Raw genomic sequence first — 17,964 nt, 5'->3', positions numbered from 1 at the left:
GCTCCGTACCTCTCCGAGCTTTGCGCGACCTCCCAGTCAGTCAGACGCAGTCAGACGTGCTGTCACTCCTGTTAGCAATGTAGCTAGGCTCAGTATGGCCAACGGTATTTTTTGGGGCTGTAGTTAGATGCGACCAAACTCTTCCGCTTTTTTCCTGTTTACATAGGTTTATATGACCAGTGACATGAAACAAGTTCAGTTACACAAATTGAAACATGGCGATTTTCTATGCTATGGAAAGTCCGCACTATAATGACAGGCGTACTAACACCTTCTGCGCGCTTCGACAGCGCATTGATACGGAGCTCAGATATCAATGCGCTGTCGAAGCACGCAGAAGGTGTTAGTACGCCTGTCATTATAGTGCGGACTTTCCATAGCATAGAAAATCGCCACGTTTCAATTTGTGTAACTGAACTTGTTTCATGTCACTGGTCATATAAACCTATGTAAACAGGAAAAACGCGGAAGAGTTTGGTCGCATCTAACTACAGCCCCAAAAAATACCGTTGGCCATACTGAGCCTAGCTACATTGCTAACAGGAGTGACAGTGCGTCTGACTGCGTCTGACTGACTGGGAGGTCGCGCAAAGCTCGGAGAGGTACGGAGCAGCTTGTCTCAATTCAGATAAGAGCATATTTCATTTATGGAAGTACGGTGGACTGTTCCTTTAACATTTGTACTTTCTACCACTTTTTTCTTTAGTTTAGGTTTGCTTTAAGATATGTGAATCTTGTAGTCAGTTATGAACCAAACTAGTAAACCCTCATCCAACAAAATTTATAGGTCTCTGCCTTTGTGGAAGTGAACTGTGGTTCAGTTTGTTGTTACTGGAAGCACAATTTTATGATAGTCCACATTCAAAAACAAGAGTGCTCTGAGAGCACAATGTCCCCTGCTGGCAACTATATCTATGCTATAAGTGCTTAATATACCCTCATGAAATTGTCAAAGTACAAGTTTGTTAATCAAGGGCCATAACTCTGGTAAAATGCCAGTGAATTGAACAAAATTGCAGTATGTGTATTACCAACATATAACAAAGAATCCTGTCAAGTTTCATGAAATTCCTCCAAAAGTTGTGAGAGGAGTTGATTTCAGAAGGTGAGCACCCTTCCCAGGACATCGCCACGGCATAATCCCCCTTCAGGCCTTTCGGCCAGCGGGGGATAAAAAGGACTTTCCAATTGTACAGTTTTTGCTTACTCCACACACACCTCTTGTAAGCTGAAGAAATGAATGAAGAAATGTACTGGAAGTGCAAAAGAATCAAAACACCAAAACCTAAAAAAAAACAAGGTTTAGTTTCTCAAACTGTTCAAAAGAATCAGTTCACTATGATAAATCGAACTGCCCACCACTAGGAGGGGAGGCATCAAAGTACACATTTATTGGTATAACCAATTACAAAAGTAATCACAGGGGCGTGGTCAATTTACATATCCTCTAAACATATAGACTGCACAATTTACATATAACATTTTACATTTAACATTTATGTATAACATTTAACATTTACATTTAGTATTTACATTTAACATTTACATATAAACACATTATTTACATTTACAAATAATGAGAAATTTTCAAGTAATTTTACACAGAAAAATAATATGAGGAAACAGAGCACTGTTTTTTGCATGATTTTATCTCTAAATGTATGAAAAGTGTAGTAAATTATGAAAAAATGACACAAAAAAAGGTTAAACTATTTTTACAAATGGCGCCCCATAATAATCCATAAGTGTTATACATCAATTATTACACTGGCAAGACTTACAGAGATACAATATTCTTTATCACAATGAACAGGAACTGTCCATCAAAGCACACTACACTAAATTCCTGACTAATCAAACAACCCTCTCGTACACTGGTGTATTTGAAAATGTTTCCATGTGAAACCAACCAAACGAAATGAAAAAGATAAAATGCCAGAAGAATTTAACTCTGGTATGGACTTTAGATGATGCCTATTGTTAGGTCAAAAACCCACAAAATGTCTGTCTCCACAACCACACTTCTTTTTTTTTCCAGCTCTTAAAAAATACAGCCCCATTGTCTCTTTTATTTGTTGAGCTAAGCCCACTGTCCTGTCTCTTTTGCTCCTAGACAAGATGTAAGACCCAGGTGCTAATATTGGTGGTGCACGGAGGGAACATTCTGGATCTAGCCAGTGGTGACCTGGGGGCAAAGGCTGCAGATGTGGCCACTCTGTCCTCGGTGCTGGAGAAAGTGTCACAGGCGCACTTTGAAGCTGCCACACACCACATACTAATCAAGCTGGTACCCTGTCCTGCTGTGTGTGCAGAGGCCTTTTCCCTGGTTTCCAAGTGAGTCACTGAGATTGATTTAGAGTCATGAAAAAGGATTCCATATTAAAGGAGAACTGAAGGCAATTTTTTTATTATCAAAATTCTATTTATCTCATTTTATTAAATATAGGAATGCATTTCTGACAGCTATTTTGTCACTGCTATAGCAAGTTATGAGTGTTTGAAATATGCTATGTAATATATCAGTCCATACGTCAAAGCAACGACTGTAAACAAGATTTGTTGAGACCTGTGTGAGACATCGTAGGACGGAAGTAAAACGTACAGCAGAAATCAAAGTGACCAACATCTGCCAACGTTGTCAAAAGACGCGCGTGCCCTCTGTCGAATACTGATGTAAGCAAGCTGGAAGTTTTGTTTGTTTTGATAGCAATCAGGAAAGTTTGAAAAAAGTAGGCAGTAATCATCATTTAAACTCATTTTTGTGCAATATTTCATTTGGAAAACAGTTTTCAAAATGGTGGCACTGACACCTGGCTGACACTTCATGTTTCGAAGTCTCACACAAGTCTTGTGAAGATCGCACGGATAAGCGACGCCTGCCGTGGACCAAACGAACTAAATTCAACGTGGCTAAAAACCGAACAGGCCAATAAGTATAATATTTAATTGCAATTAGTTGCCAATAGGAGTCACGATATAAGGTTACTAAAACCGAAAACGTAATTGAATAACACGTTAATTAAGAAATAAAGCAAGTTTAAAAATTACTTCAGTTCTCCTTTAAAGAATTAATATAGTTCAACATTTACTGGTATTCATGGGTTTTTAGCTTAATTATACAGTGGTGCTTGAAAGTTTGTGAACTCTTTAGAATTTTCTATATTTCTGCATAAATATGACCTAAAACATCATCAGATTTTCACACAAGTCCTAAAAGTAGATAAAGAGAACCCAGTTAAACAAATGAGACAAAAATATTAGACTTGATCATTTATTTATTGAGGAAAATGATCCAATATTACATATCTGTGAGTGGCAAAAGTATGCGAACCTTTAGGATTAGCAGTTAATTTGAAGGTGAAATTAGAGTAAGGTGTTTTCAATCAATGGGATGACAATCAGCTGTGAGTGGGCACCCTGTTTTATTTAAAGAACAGGGATCTATCAAAGTCTGAGCTTCACAACACATGTTTATGGAAGTGTATCATGGCATGAACAAAAGAGATTTCTGAGGATCTCAGAAAAAGCGTTGTTGATGCTCATCAGGCTGGAAAAGATTACAAAACCATCTCTAAAGAGTTTGGACTCCACCCATCCACAGTCAGACAGATTGTGGACAAATGGAAGAAATTCAAGACCATTGTTACCCTCCCCAGGAGTGGTTGACCAACAAAGATCACTCCATGAGCAAGGCATGTAATAGTCGGTGAGGTCACATGGGACCCCAGGGTAACTTCTAAGCAACTGAAGGCCTCTCTCACATTGGCTAATGTTAATGTTCATGAGTCCACCATCAGGAGAACACTGAACAACAATGGTGTGCATGGCAGGGTTGCAAGGAGAAAGCCACTGCTCTCCAAAAAGAACATTGCTGCTCATCTGCAGTTTGCTAAAGATAACGTGGACAAGCCAGAAGGCTATTGGAAAAATGTTTTGTGGACAGATGAGACCACAATAGAACTTTTTGGTTTAAATGAGAAGTGTTATGTTTGGAGAAAGGAAAACACTGCATTCCAGCATAAGAACCTTATCCCATCTGTGAAACATGGTGGTGGTAGTATCATGGTTTGGGCCTGTTTTGCTGCATCTGTGCCAGGATGGCTTGCCATAATTGATGGAACAATGAATTCTGAATTATACCAGTGAATTCTAAAGGGAAATGTCAGGACATCTGTCCATGAACTGAATCTCAAGAGAAGGTGGGTCATGCAGCAAGACAATGACCCTAAGCACCCAAGTTGTTCTACCAAAGAATGGTTAAAGAAGAATAAAGTTAATGCTTTGGAATGGCCAAGTCAAAGTCCTGACCTTAATCCAATTGAAATGTTGTGGAAGGACCTGAAGCAAGCAGTTCGTGTGAGGAAACCCACCAACATCCCAGAGTTGAAGCTGTTCTGTACGGAGGAATGGGCTAAAATTCCTCCAAGCCGGCGTGCAGGACTGATCAACAGTTACAGGAAACGTTTAGTTGCAGTTATTGCTGCACAAGGGGGTCACACCAGATACTGAAAGCAAAGGTTCATATACTTTTGCCACTCACAGATATGTAATATTGGATCATTTTCCTCAATAAATAAATGACCAAGTATAATATTTTTGTCTCATTTGTTTAACTGGGTTCTCTTTATCTACTTTTAGGACTTGTGTGAAAATCTGATGATATTTTAGGTCATATTTATGCAGAAATATAGAAAATTCTAAAGGGTTCACAAACTTTCAAGCACCACTGTAGTATTTGGCTGGTTGAAGTGAATCTTTCATGGCATTGTATACACTTTTTTAATATCACCCAATGGAAGAAATAATTTTAGGCCTACAATATATTTAAAAAATCAAACCTCAGATTTTTGTGGTTCTCTGCTGCCAGAAAATGATCTTTTGAGATGGAAATTAACTGCACAGAATTTCAGTGCTACAGGTCATATACTGGGCATGTTACTTGTGGTGAGAAGAGGCATATAGTGTATTTATAAAATTGACTCACTTTCTTATAGTTCACAAGAGTCAGGGATACAAATTGAAAAACTGTTGAAATGTATGTAATTCTAAGTACAATTTGTCAAGTACTGTGCAGCAATGTTTGTACACAGCAAATTCCTCAGTGTTGAATTAACACTTTCAGAGTTAATTTGTGTCCAATTGGACCTATATAAACACAGTAGGGTGTTAAATCAACACTCTGGGTGTTAATTCAACACTGGGGATTTTGCTGTGTACATGGTGGTAACTGTAATAACAACTGAAGTGGTGATGATGCTTGTGGTTTTCTGGAGAGGACACCTTTTTGACGGACTCACATTTCAACCACATGTGAAGCTCTGCTGCAAATGTGTCTCACAGCTGTTTCAAGTCCTGTTTTTAAATTGTGCAACAACAAAGTATTCTGCTTTAAAAGAGACAAATATCTTCTTTAAAAATCATTTACAAGTTCATCATATGGTGAGTTTTCCAGAGAAGACATTTTTGATGGACAGAGGATACTGTCGGAGGCACTTAGTTGACAAAACAATATAACTTCCACTTAAATATACGTCCCAAAGTAAAACCTAGTTAGTGCTAAAAAATGCAATTGTGAATTTAACCAGTAAAATCTAAGTGTATTAATGAAAGTAGAATTAAATGAAAAGACCACAAGGTCAAAACTGAGACCGCATTTGATTCTTACGAACATCTTTATAAGAACTTATAAGTGACATTACTGCTGTTGGTAGGGCGAGTGTGTCCCTGTAAAATAAGGTATAAGAAACTCCAGCATATATACACTGGACCTAGGTACATGAGTTAGTTAGTGTTATTCAAAAAAGACAACCATAATTGTGAAACAGCCCTTCTAGTCATCTGTACCTAGTGCAACTTTTTTATATGAAACCCATTGGTGGATAAAGGAATATTTCTCAATCTCTTTGATATTCATGATATGTTTATTGGCAGAAATATGCAGATGTGCAAATAAAACTGATTGGGAAAAGATTACATTTGCTCATTTGGCTGACTGATTCATGCCATGGAGCTGATTGGAAATAATTAATGGGAAACATCTCATTGTACTCTGTTCCCATCAATAATTACAGAGAATATTGTTAATAATTTTAAAATAAACATTAAACTATCCATGAAAAGCAATGAGTGTATCATTTACAAGGTCTGTGAAATTACATAAAATGATCCAGTATTGTTTTGGAAGTTTAATGAGTAATAATCCAGGACAAGAAAGAAGTAATTATCCAGTACAAAGTCAGGATAGTTATTAAAGGCATGTGAGAAAAAACACAGTCCTTATTATGGGTCTGATTTCATCCAGATATAAAAAGGTCATCAGAGTCTTCTTCATATCTTTTTTCCCCACTTCTCTGTGGGGTCAGTGTGGATAAGTTGAGCCAATAGGGCCTTGCCAAAGTACCCAACAGTAGCAGCTTGGTCTTGAACCCTAACACTCCAATTAGTAACCTAGAGCCTAAACCCTTGAGCCACCATTTGGTAAGACTGTTAGTAGTAGTGATGGTTTTCATTTCACTGCACACTGTTTTACTGTTCTTGTCCATATAATTGGCCTTCCTCTGACAGATTTTCTTCTTTATTATCAACCTCACTCTGATCCTTTTTTCCTGACTTCATGGGTCATGTTTTCTTGTTCAGCATCTCTTTTTTTTTCCCCGGTCCTTTATGTGACACACTGTCTCTGTGGGAATAATATTATACGGTGTCTTCCCCATGTAATACACATAGCTTTTACTAGTCTTTTTCCAGCAAGCTGTTCCACAGCCTCCACCAAATTTGTCACAGTACTCCAGAAATAACCATGCATGTACTGGGATGTTATGTTGTGAGTTTGCTAAGCAAAAAATGTATTTGTTTTGCTATGACTGTGGGGTCAACAGAGACCAGGGCATACACAGCCAAAACAAATGTATAAAAAGCATGTGCAAAGACACGGGCATTAATCAGTCATTAAACAGGGATAATATAACTGCTAATGAATTATTTTTAACCTCTGTGTACTGTAGGTCCTTCGGGCCATAACCAGTGTTCACAGAAAGCTATAAACACAATTTCTCATTAGGCAGAGAATCCTTAAGCTGTATTTCACTACTGTCTACCATTTTATGTCTCTTTATGAAAAACAAATGCTTATAAAGTAGTTCTGTCATTGCTCATAAACCCCCTTGGATGTTCTTGATTTATATGATCTATGAGAAGTACACAGTGGAAGTAATACCTCAAAGTAAAGTCAATTCATGATAATGCTAAAGGAAAAATTACCCCACTAATGAAGCCCCAGAAACTGATTTGTTTCCTCTAAAATCAAGGGATTAGACAAGCTATCTTTATTAATAATATGATCTCACATATTTTTTCTCCTTTTGGTTTGTGATGGTTATTATTTACCCTTGGAACAGACTGAGGGAGAAGATTGAATATATATATCAAGGAATTGGCTTCAGTAATTCAATGTCTATTTGCCTGCAAATTTAATGGCATGAAATACTGAAAATAAGGTTCTCTAGAAATTGTTAGAAACCAAGTCAATAGACATAGACATCGATAAACACACATACAAATTTATACCTTCTTCTCATGTCTACTTCTATGTCATTGTCATTGTGTTTTGGATGAATGAAGGTGCATGCATTGTGCATGCATTGGTGGTGGTGCTTTATTGAGTCAGTAAAATTTAAAATACAAGCTTCCTACAAACAGGCTAATTTAATATCCCACTTTACTATCTTTCTGCTGGAGACTATTAACAGAGGGTGAAAAGCCACAGAACTCTTCAGAGCACAATGTGCAATATGCAGGACTGTTCTTATGTTATGCAGGGATTGTTATGCATAGGAAGAATATACAACCCCATATCAGAAAAAGTTGGGATATTATTTAATAGTTTTTCTCAGTACTAGCCCTAAATTTCTTCTGTCCCAACTTTTTTGGAATGTGTTGCAGGGCTGAAACACAGGAATGGATGTACAGTATAATAACAAAGGAAATGAAGTTTACCAGACAAAACATAAAATATCTTGGGTTCATACTGTCTACAATGAAATACAAGTCAAAGTAAATTTAGAAATCACTGCTTTCTTTCTTTTTTTTTAAATTTGCATTTTCCCATACTGTCCCAACTTTTTCTGATTTGGGGTTGTACAAATTCATACATAATTAGGTAGCCCAATTAAACACTTATGGTTAAAATGATTGTAATTGCCAGTTTCTAATAGTTTCTGCCTAAAATAATAATGTTCTTTCTAAATGCCAACTTTAGCAGTTTTTTTCAAGAGCATCTTTGTGTTCTGTGTTGCAGTTTTTGAGAGCTCTATTCCTTTCCCCCCTCATTAATTGTGCTGTCATGTTTCCATTTGTTGTAGTTTGAGATGTTAATGGTTGGAATGAGAATCCTGACAGGAACTTTCAGTGTATTGTAAGGAAACATTATGTCTTTGGAAAATGAAAGTAATGAAACATTTATTATTGCTTGCTTTGTGATGGATTGGCATCCCATCCTGCCTTGAGCCCATTGTTCCCAGGGTAGGCTCCCATCCAGAGTAACCTTGAACAGGATAAAATGCTTACTGAAGAGCACTGAATGAACATATGATAAATGTAAGACATAAAGGTAGGATAGGCAACATTGGAGAAATTAACAGGAGTAAGCTAGATTTTGAAAGTATCCAACTGAAAAATCTCCCTCCCTGCTTCAGGCCTTCCTTCAAAGCCACTCCTCCAAAACACATGAACGTGCACTGCCTGACTACTGGTGGAGGACAAGTCTATGAGAAAGCGTTGGGGAGACGAGTGTAGCGCATCATTGTCATATACCACTACCTCATGTCTCATTTACATGGATGAAAACAACTAACATTATCATAATAAATGTAAATAACGATGTAACGGTTCGTAAGGGTAGGTGGAGCACAGAAGACGGCAGGACAGAGATCAGGTTCGAAAATAGGGCTTTTATTGCCACACTTTTCAGTGAACAACTTTAGACAAAACAGACACACACACACACACGACCGGCGTCTGGTTCGGGAATGAGCTCCCTCTGCTCTCGCTCTCCCTCCTTAAGTAGGGCACAGTCACTGGGAAGACACACAAACACAGGTTAATTGCCCTCAGGTGTAGTGATTCTGCCACTTACCTTCCCTGACTCCGCCATCCTGTCACAGACCGGCACTTGACCACGCCCCCACTGCCACAAACGAACATAGCTATTGTTAGTACTCACAGCTGTCATGCTCGCAATATGTCTGCCTAGCCTTGTGGAAGACTCTGGCCACATGCAGTGAGTGCACGGGCAGAGTACGCTCAGGTAGGTGTGTAGGTTGGTAGGTAGGTAGGCAGGCAGGTAGACTATCCAAACATTTCATGTGGACCGAATGAAATGATTGGACAGGTTTTTTACAGCCCTGCTACTGCCACAGATGACAGATTTTTTTTCTTTTTATTGTCAGAGCATTTGATGTATTCACAGCTGTCAGGATGTAAAGAGAATTAAAAGAAATGTAACAAAAAAGGCTTCTAAAATAAATTTCCTATCCTAGCTTTAAGCTCAGGACTATGCTCAGTTAATGACTTTAAATGTGCCATAATAGATGGCACTAGACATGGCAATTTTAGCAGTATTCTGAGGCTATTAATGCATAACCACTTGAAGGTTGTCATTATCAAGAACAGTGCAAGTACAGAAGAATGCCAGTGGTTTGTGATATGATGGACAAAAACAGCTTGTGGATCATAAAGGACAAAGGTGAATGGCAAAAATTGTGCAAGTAAGCAGGCAGGTCACATCCAGGCAATAATATCTGAATTCAATATTAGTGTGAATGTTTGATATGTTCATTTGTTCATTGATGTGCACCCAGGCGCTTGATTCTGATCAGGGTCACTGTGGACACTGGACAAGTGGTGTTGTGCCAAATTGGAGTGTCATCCCAGAATACACTACCTTCAATGGATTATTACAGCAACTGAAGATCAGGTTAGGTGATGAAGCGAAAAACAAGAATGCATGGTTCCAGGCATATTTTACAGATTCCTGGATTCCTGACAGTGTGATAATGTGCAGAATGCTTTCCTAGTACAAATTAGTACAGCTGATATCCATTGGAGGAAGTTTGAAAGGTATGATGTATGCATGGTGAACATTGTTGGTAACCAAGTTCATACCTTCATTGGTGCAGTTTATTTACACTCATATGGACCCCAAGCATGATAATCTACCATGTCACCAAGCATGTACAGTGGTGCTTGAAAGTTTGTGAACCCTTTAGAATTTTCCATATTTCTGCATAAATATGACCTAAAACATCATCAGATTTTCACACAAATCCTAAAAGTAGATAAAGAGAACCCAGTTAAACAAATGAGACAAAAATATTATACTTGGCCATTTATTTATTGAGGAAAATGATCCAATATTACATATCTGTGAGTGGCAAAAGTATGTGAACCTTTGCTTTCAGTATCTGGTGTGACCCCCTTGTGCAGCAATAACTGCAACTAAACGTTTCCGGTAACTGTTGATCAGTCCTGCACATCGGCTTGGAGGAATTTTAACCCATTCCTCCGTACAGAACAGCTTCAACTCTGGGATGTTGGTGGGTTTCCTCACATGAACTGCTCGCTTCAGGTCCTTCCACAACATTTCGATTGGATTAAGGTCAGGACTTTGACTTGGCCATTCCAAAACATTAACTTTATTCTTCTTTAACCATCCTTTGGTAGAACGACGTGTGTGCTTAGGGTTGTTGTCTTGCTGCATGACCCACCTCCTCTTGAGATTCAGTTCATGGACAGATGTCCTGACATTTTCCTTTAGAATTCACTGGTATAATTCAGAATTAATTGTTCCATCAATGATGGCAAGCCGTCCTGGCCCAGATGCAGCAAAACAGGCCCAAACCATGATACTACCACCACCATGTTTCACAGATGGGATAAGGTTCTTATGCTGGAATGCAATGTTTTCCTTTCTCCAAACATAACGCTTCTCATTTAAACCAAAAAGTTCTATTTTGGTCTCATCCATCCACAAAACATTTATCCAATAGCCTTCTGGCTTGTCCATGTGATCTTTAGTAAACTGCAGACGAGCAGCAGTGTTCTTTACGGAGAGCAGTGGCTTTCTCCTTGCAACCCTGCCATGCACACCATTGTTGTTCAATGTTCTTTTGATGGTGGATTCATGAACATTAACATTAGCCAATGTGAGAGAGGCCTTCAGTTGCTTAGAAGTTACCCTGGGGTCCTTTGTGACCTCACCGCCTATTACACGCCTTGATCTTGGAGTGATCTTTGTTGGTCGCCCACTCCTGGGGAGGGTAACAATGGTCTTGAATTTCCTCCATTTGTACACAATCTGTCTGACTGTGAAATGGTGGAGTCCAAACTCTTTAGAGATGGCTTTGTAACCTTTTCCAGCCCGATGAGCATCAACAACGCTTTTTCTGAGATCCTCAGAAATCTCCTTTGTTCGTGCCATGATACACTTCCACAAACATGTGTTGTGAAGATCAGACTTTGATAGATCCCTGTTCTTTAAATAAAACAGGGTGCCCACTCACACCTGATTGTCATCCCATTGATTGAAAACACCTGACTCTAATTTCACCTTCAAATTAACTGCTAATCCTAAAGGTTCACATACTTTTGCCACTCACACATATGTCGTATTGACTAATTTTCCTCAATAAATAAATGACCAAGTATAATATTTTTGTCTCATTTGTTTAACTGGGTTCTCTTTATCTACTTTTAGGACTTGTGTGAAAATCTGATGATGTTTTAGGTCATATTTATGCAGAAATATAGAAAATTCTAAAGGGTTCACAAACTTTCAAGCACCACTGTATATATCACTCAATGGTTGCAGGGATACAGCAGTTTCTCTTGATTCATTGGTCTTAATCTACCAGCTCTGAACCTGACTGACCGTCTTTGGGATGAAGTGAAAAATGGCTGATGGCTCTTTGCAGCCACAATGTGCTGAATGTATCTAACATCTTCACCAACAATTGCAGACAATATTACACATAAAAAGATACACTCTTAGTGTAGATGAACCTGTAGCATCAAATGTAAATGAGGTCATTTACCTGATGCACCTCAAGTTTAAGAAAGAGCTTTTGCCTGATATGTCCCCCAGTTGTGTAAATGGAAGTGTGTTGTTGGAGGTGTGTATCTTTTTTTTGTCACTATTATAGTATCCAACTTATCCAGTTTCCTGATGTGAAAGTGGTGGCAGTCTCAACCTCAACTCAAAACCCACTTTTCAAGCAGGCAGTCTTATTTCTATGAGCTTTCTTTTTCCAGTTTGTGCTAGTTTACTCTTATGGAAGTATCACAACAGTAAAAGAGAATAAAGCTATTAATTAATGCAAATAGGCATCCACATGGCTTTTTCCTAACTCAGCAGAAGACTGAACCCCCTGGAGAAGTAATGGATAATCTCTAACATACAACAGTCTCAGTTCTCAGAGACAGACACAAAGCGTTCTAGATAGCATACACTTGTCCTTATGATGTAGGCACAACATGAGCAACATGTATCATGTAGCTTGTTTGCTAATTGGGAAGACTTCAGTTTCTGATGGTAGTCAGTCATGTGCTGTCGAGCTAAATGATGCTTCTAAAAGGTTATGTTAATTAAGCAGTGATAAAAAACATGATGTGCTGACATTTGCCCAATTAGCCAAAAAGGTTGTTGCAAATTTGTTGAGACATAAATGCAGATTACATACTCACATATGCACACTATCTGGAGTGGTTATTTGGGAGTATTGCTGAGTATATGCTACGGTTAGTGGATTAAAGTTTAACATCACAGTCGTTTGTTATCCATTAATGAGTTAATCATGATAACAGGTTAACCTTGTAAGCCTCCAGCACGTTTTGGCCCATCTAAAAGGGTGATATTGATTGTCTTACTCAATCTCAGCTAAAGCTTGGCTATTTTGAGAGCTGACAGATATCACATGTAGAGCATCCAAGCAGAGAGCTCAGCATGCTGCATTTCTAAAGCTTTGAAGGTTTTGTCTTTCAAAGTACAGAAGACACAAAATGCATCTCTCTATTACTGACCATTATATGAAGATGGTGTCAGTGATGGCAGATATTGTAGAAGGAGTCACTGTAGGAATGTCTCATCTCATCTCATTATCTCTAGCCGCTTTATCCTTCTACAGGGTCGCAGGCAAGCTGGAGCCTATCCCAGCTGACTATGGGCGAAAGGCAGGGAAACCCTGGACAAGTCACCAGGTCATCACAGGGCTGACACATAGACACAGACAACCATTCACACTCACATTCACACCTACGGTCAATTTAGAGTCACCAGTTAACCTAACCTGCATGTCTTTGGACTGTGGGTGAAACCGGAGCACCCGGAGGAAACCCACGCGGACATGGGGAGAACATGCAAACTCCGCACAGAAAGGCCCTCACCGGCCACGGGGCTCGAACCCGGACCTTCTTGCTGTGAGGCGACAGCGCTAACCACTACACCACCGTGCCGCCCACTGTAGGAATGTAAAAAAGAAAATCAATTTAAGCTCAGTACCTTATGGGCCTTTTCCACTACCCTTTTTCAGCTCACTTCAGCCCAACACGGCTCACGTTTTGACTACCTCAGAGCAGCACGACTGAGCTCACTTCAGCCTTACTCAGCACCCAAAACTCGCATGGTTTTGGAGTTGGGCTGAAATGAGCCCAACCGAGCCGAGTGGGGCTAGGGGCGTGAGGAGACACTCCCCTGTGCACTGATTGGTGAGGAGGAGTGTCCTCACATGCCCACACATGCCCCACAAGCACACTGGGATCTGTAAACACCGTAAACCCGGAAGAAGAAGAATTACGACGAAGAAGAAGAAGATCTGTGTCCTCGTCGTCTTCATTGAGAAGGAATTGAAGAAGTTCCCTCTCTTTCTGAAGCCTTATGCGCCTCGCCTCATCTATACGTTCTTGCCAGTATCTGTTGGTGTTGTCGGTGACAACAAGCCACAGCACCAAGACCAGCAACACTAACGACTCCATGTCCTACATGTTTATTGTTTACTATCCGGGCCGTGAGACTACCGCTTAAAAGGTCACTGATGTCACTGTTTGTGCCGCCTAACGACATCACGTGACGTCCACCCACTTTCGCTAACTCCACCCAATGTGTCCACCCACTTCCAGCCAGCATGGTTCAGCCCGGTTGTAGTCGAAATGCAACCCCAACAGCCCCACTCAGCTCGACTCAGCCCAACTCAGCACGGCACGGCTCAGCCCAACTCAGCCGCGTTGGTAGTGGAAAAACCCCATAAGTTTCCTCATTAATCTACATTTTCCCATTGGTCTATTTTTCTCTTTTATGTTTTTTCACTTCTTTCGAGTTCAACAGGATGTGGCAGATGTGCAGTCATAGGATAATTTAGGCATCTGTATGGAAAACAGCTTATTGTGTCATTACAAGACCATCTTCCTGCATGTACGTATTCACACAAATATAGAATATACCCTGTCTAGTGGGACTGAGTGGCTAAATAGTGCTATATTAACACGAGATCTCATTTATCAAAGCATTCCTGTATATTTGTGGTCAGGTATACATTGTTTACACAAAAAGCTATGCAGATGCAAAGTTAATAAATGAGACCCCTGGTTCTTGTACATCAATCAGACTTTGTTATGGAAATAGACACAACTAAACTCTGACAGAAACAAGTGTCCACAAGATGGAAATCACCATCACCAATAACACTGTGACTGCTGTTAAAAGCTTCAGGTTTCTGGGTTCCACAATCTCTCGGGACTTGAAGTGGGAGACCAACACAGTCACTATCATCAAAAAGGCTCAGCAGAGGTTGTACTTTCTGCGCCAGCTCAGAAAGCTCAACCTGCCTAAGGAGCTGCTGACACAATTCTACACTGCCATCATTCAGTCTGTTCTTTGCTCTTCCATCACTGTTTGGTTTGGATTGGTCACCAAACAGGAGAAGAACAGACTGCAACGGACAATAAGGTCTGCAGAGAAAATTATTGGTGTCAACCTGCCCTCCATCCAAGACCTGTATCTGTCCAGAGTCAGGAAACGGGCAGGTAACATCTCTGCGGACCCATCACACCTTGGTCACAAACTGTTTGAACTTCTCCCCTCTGGGAGGCGATATAGATCACTGTATGCAAAAACAACCAGACACAAGAATAGTTTCTTCCCTCAGGCTGTCTCTGTGATGAACAGCTAAAATCCGGATTCATATATCAGTAATATCACTTGCAAAATATCTGCACACTCATACAGACATTCTGTGCTCACTGTTACTGATATTATATTTATACTTATTTATTTCATCTTTGCACTATGTACCATATTGCACCAAAACAGAAAATCCTTTCTGTGATAAACAGCTAAAATCCAGACTCATATATCAGTAATATCACTTGTAAAATATCTGAACACTCATCATTCTGTGCACACTGTGTACTTTATATTTATTTATCTATTTCATACTTGACTTACCTGGATTACTTTGCACTATGCACCTATTGCACCCCCCCCCCCTTTTTTTTTGTTGTTGTTGTTTTTTTGTTTGTTTTGTGTATACGCTTTTTATCTGTTTTGTACTATGAGAGCTAAGTGAAACCGGAGTCAAATTCCTCGTGTGTGTCCACATACCTGGCAATAAAGTGTTTCTGATTCTGAAATGCTGCTGAAATATATACAGTGGTGCTTGAAAGTTTGTGAACCCTTTAGAATTTTCTATATTTCTGCATGAATATGACCTAAAACATCATCAGATTTTCACACAAGTCCTAAAAGTAGATAAAGAGAACCCAGTTAAACAAATGAGACAAAAATATTATACTTGGTCATTTATTTACTGAGGAAAATGATCCAATATTGCATATCTGTGAGTGGCAAAAATATGTGAACCTCTAGGATTAGCAGTTAATTTGAAGGTGAAATTAGAGTCAGGTGTTTTCAATCAATGGGATGACAATCAGGTGTGAGTGGGCACCCTGTTTTATTTAAAGAACGGCTCTATCAAAGTCTGATCTTCACAACACATGTTTGTGGAAGTGTATCATGGCACGAACAAAGGAGATTTCTGAGGACCTCAGAAAAAGCGTTGTTGATGCTCATCAGGCTGGAAAAGGTTATAGAACCATGTCTAAAGAGTTTGGACTCCACCAATCCACAGTCAGGCAGATTGTGTATTAATGAAGGAAATTCAAGACCATTGTTACCCTCCCCAGGAGTGGTCAACCAACAAAGATCACTCCAAGAGCAAGGCGTGTAATAGGCGGTGAGGTCACAAAGGACCCCAGGGTAACTTCTAAGCAACTGAAGGCCACTCTCATATTGGCTAATGTTAATGTTCATGAGTCCACCATCAGAACACTGAACAACAATGGTGTGCATGGCAGGGTTGCAAGGAGAAAGCCACTGCTCTCCGTAAAGAACACTGCTGCTCGTCTGCAGTTTACTAAAGATCACATGGACAAGCCAGAAGGCTATTGGATAAATGTTTTGTGGATGGATGAGACCAAAATAAAACTTTTTGGTTTAAATGAGAAGCGTTATGTTTGGAGAAAGGAAAACACTGCATTCCAGCATAAGAATCTTAACCCATCTGTAAAACATGGTGGTGGTAGTATCATGGTTTGGGCCTGTTTTGCTGCATCTGGGCCAGGATGGCTTGCCATCATTGATGGAACAATGAATTCTGAATTATACCAGCGAATTCTAAAGGAAAATGTCAGGACATCTGTCCATGAACTGAATCTCAAGAGAAGGTGGGTCATGCAGCAAGACAACGACCCTAAGCATACAAGTCATTCTACCAAAGAATGGTTAAAGAAGAATAAAGTTAATGTTTTGGAATAGCCAAGTCAAAGTCCTGACCTTAATCCAATTGAAATGTTGTGGAAGGACCTGAAGCGAGCAGTTCATGTGAGGAAACCCACCAACATCCCAGAGTTGAAGCTGTTCTGTACGGAGGAATGGGCTAAAATTCCTCCAAGCCGGTGTGCAGGACTGATCAACAGTTACCGGAAACGTTTAGTTGCAGTTACTGCTGCACAAGGGGGTCACACCAGATACTGAAAGCAAAGGTTCACATACTTTTGCCACTCACAGATATGTAATATTGGATCATTTTCCTCAATAAATAAATGACCAAGTCTAATATTTTTGTCTCATTTGTTTAACTGGGTTCTCTTTATCTACTTTTAGGACTTGTGTGAAAATCTGATGATGTTTTAGGTCATATTTATGAATCAGAATCAGAAACACTTTTATTGCCAGGTATGCGAACACATGAGGAATTTGACTCCGGTACCACTTAGCTTTCATAGTACAACACGGATTAAAGCGTATACACAAAACAAACAAACAAACAAAACAAGGGAATGGTGCAATAGTCGGGAATAATAGGGAATACAGAGAAAGAAATATAGAAAATTCTAAAGGGTTCACAAACTTTCAAGCACCACTGTAACTCTCCTGGAGGAAGCCAGCAGTGATTCTCATGACAAACTTGACAAAAGACTTGAATACATATAAGCAAGGCATCAGAGGTGTCCACAATTTAAACATTTATCCCAGAATATTGAAGCTTTTATATTATTAACAACATGGGCCTTTTCTCTGTAAGATAGCTGTGGGAGGATACATTTCCATCTGTCTAGCTGTTTTATAACATGATCTGCTTAGTCATCTTAGTTCTTCTTCATATATTCATCAATCCCAAGAGGACTCCGACAATTCTAAAACAGTCCTTGGTCCAGTTGCATTGTTATGGGGCAACCATGGCCTGAAGGTTAGAGAAGCAGCCTTGAGTCCAAAAGGTCAGCAGCTTGATTCCCGGGACCAGCAGGAAAAATGTGAGGGAAGTTGTGTGAACAAATAGCACTTTCCCCTCTCTCTGTATCATGCTGAAGTGCCCTTGAGCAAGGCACCAAACTCCCAACTGCTTCCTGGGTGCTCTA

The 17,964-nt window shown here is 39.7% G+C and overlaps 1 protein-coding gene across 1 annotated transcript in view; it reads left to right on the top strand.

Moving 5' to 3' along the window:
* Positions 1 to 17,964, top strand: part of pitpnm3 (PITPNM family member 3) — a 120,154-nt gene that overhangs the window by 76,209 nt on the left and 25,981 nt on the right. Inside the window, exon 5 of the mRNA XM_060944006.1 lies at positions 2,114 to 2,334. Coding sequence (XP_060799989.1) covers positions 2,114 to 2,334 — 221 coding nt within the window. The remainder of the gene's footprint in view (positions 1 to 2,113; positions 2,335 to 17,964) is intronic.

Source organism: Neoarius graeffei, chromosome 17, assembly GCF_027579695.1.
Source record: "Neoarius graeffei isolate fNeoGra1 chromosome 17, fNeoGra1.pri, whole genome shotgun sequence".
NCBI lineage: Eukaryota > Metazoa > Chordata > Actinopteri > Siluriformes > Ariidae > Neoarius > Neoarius graeffei.
The sequence above is the reverse complement of the archived record's forward strand: the minus strand, read 5'-3'. Positions and strand labels throughout refer to the sequence as shown.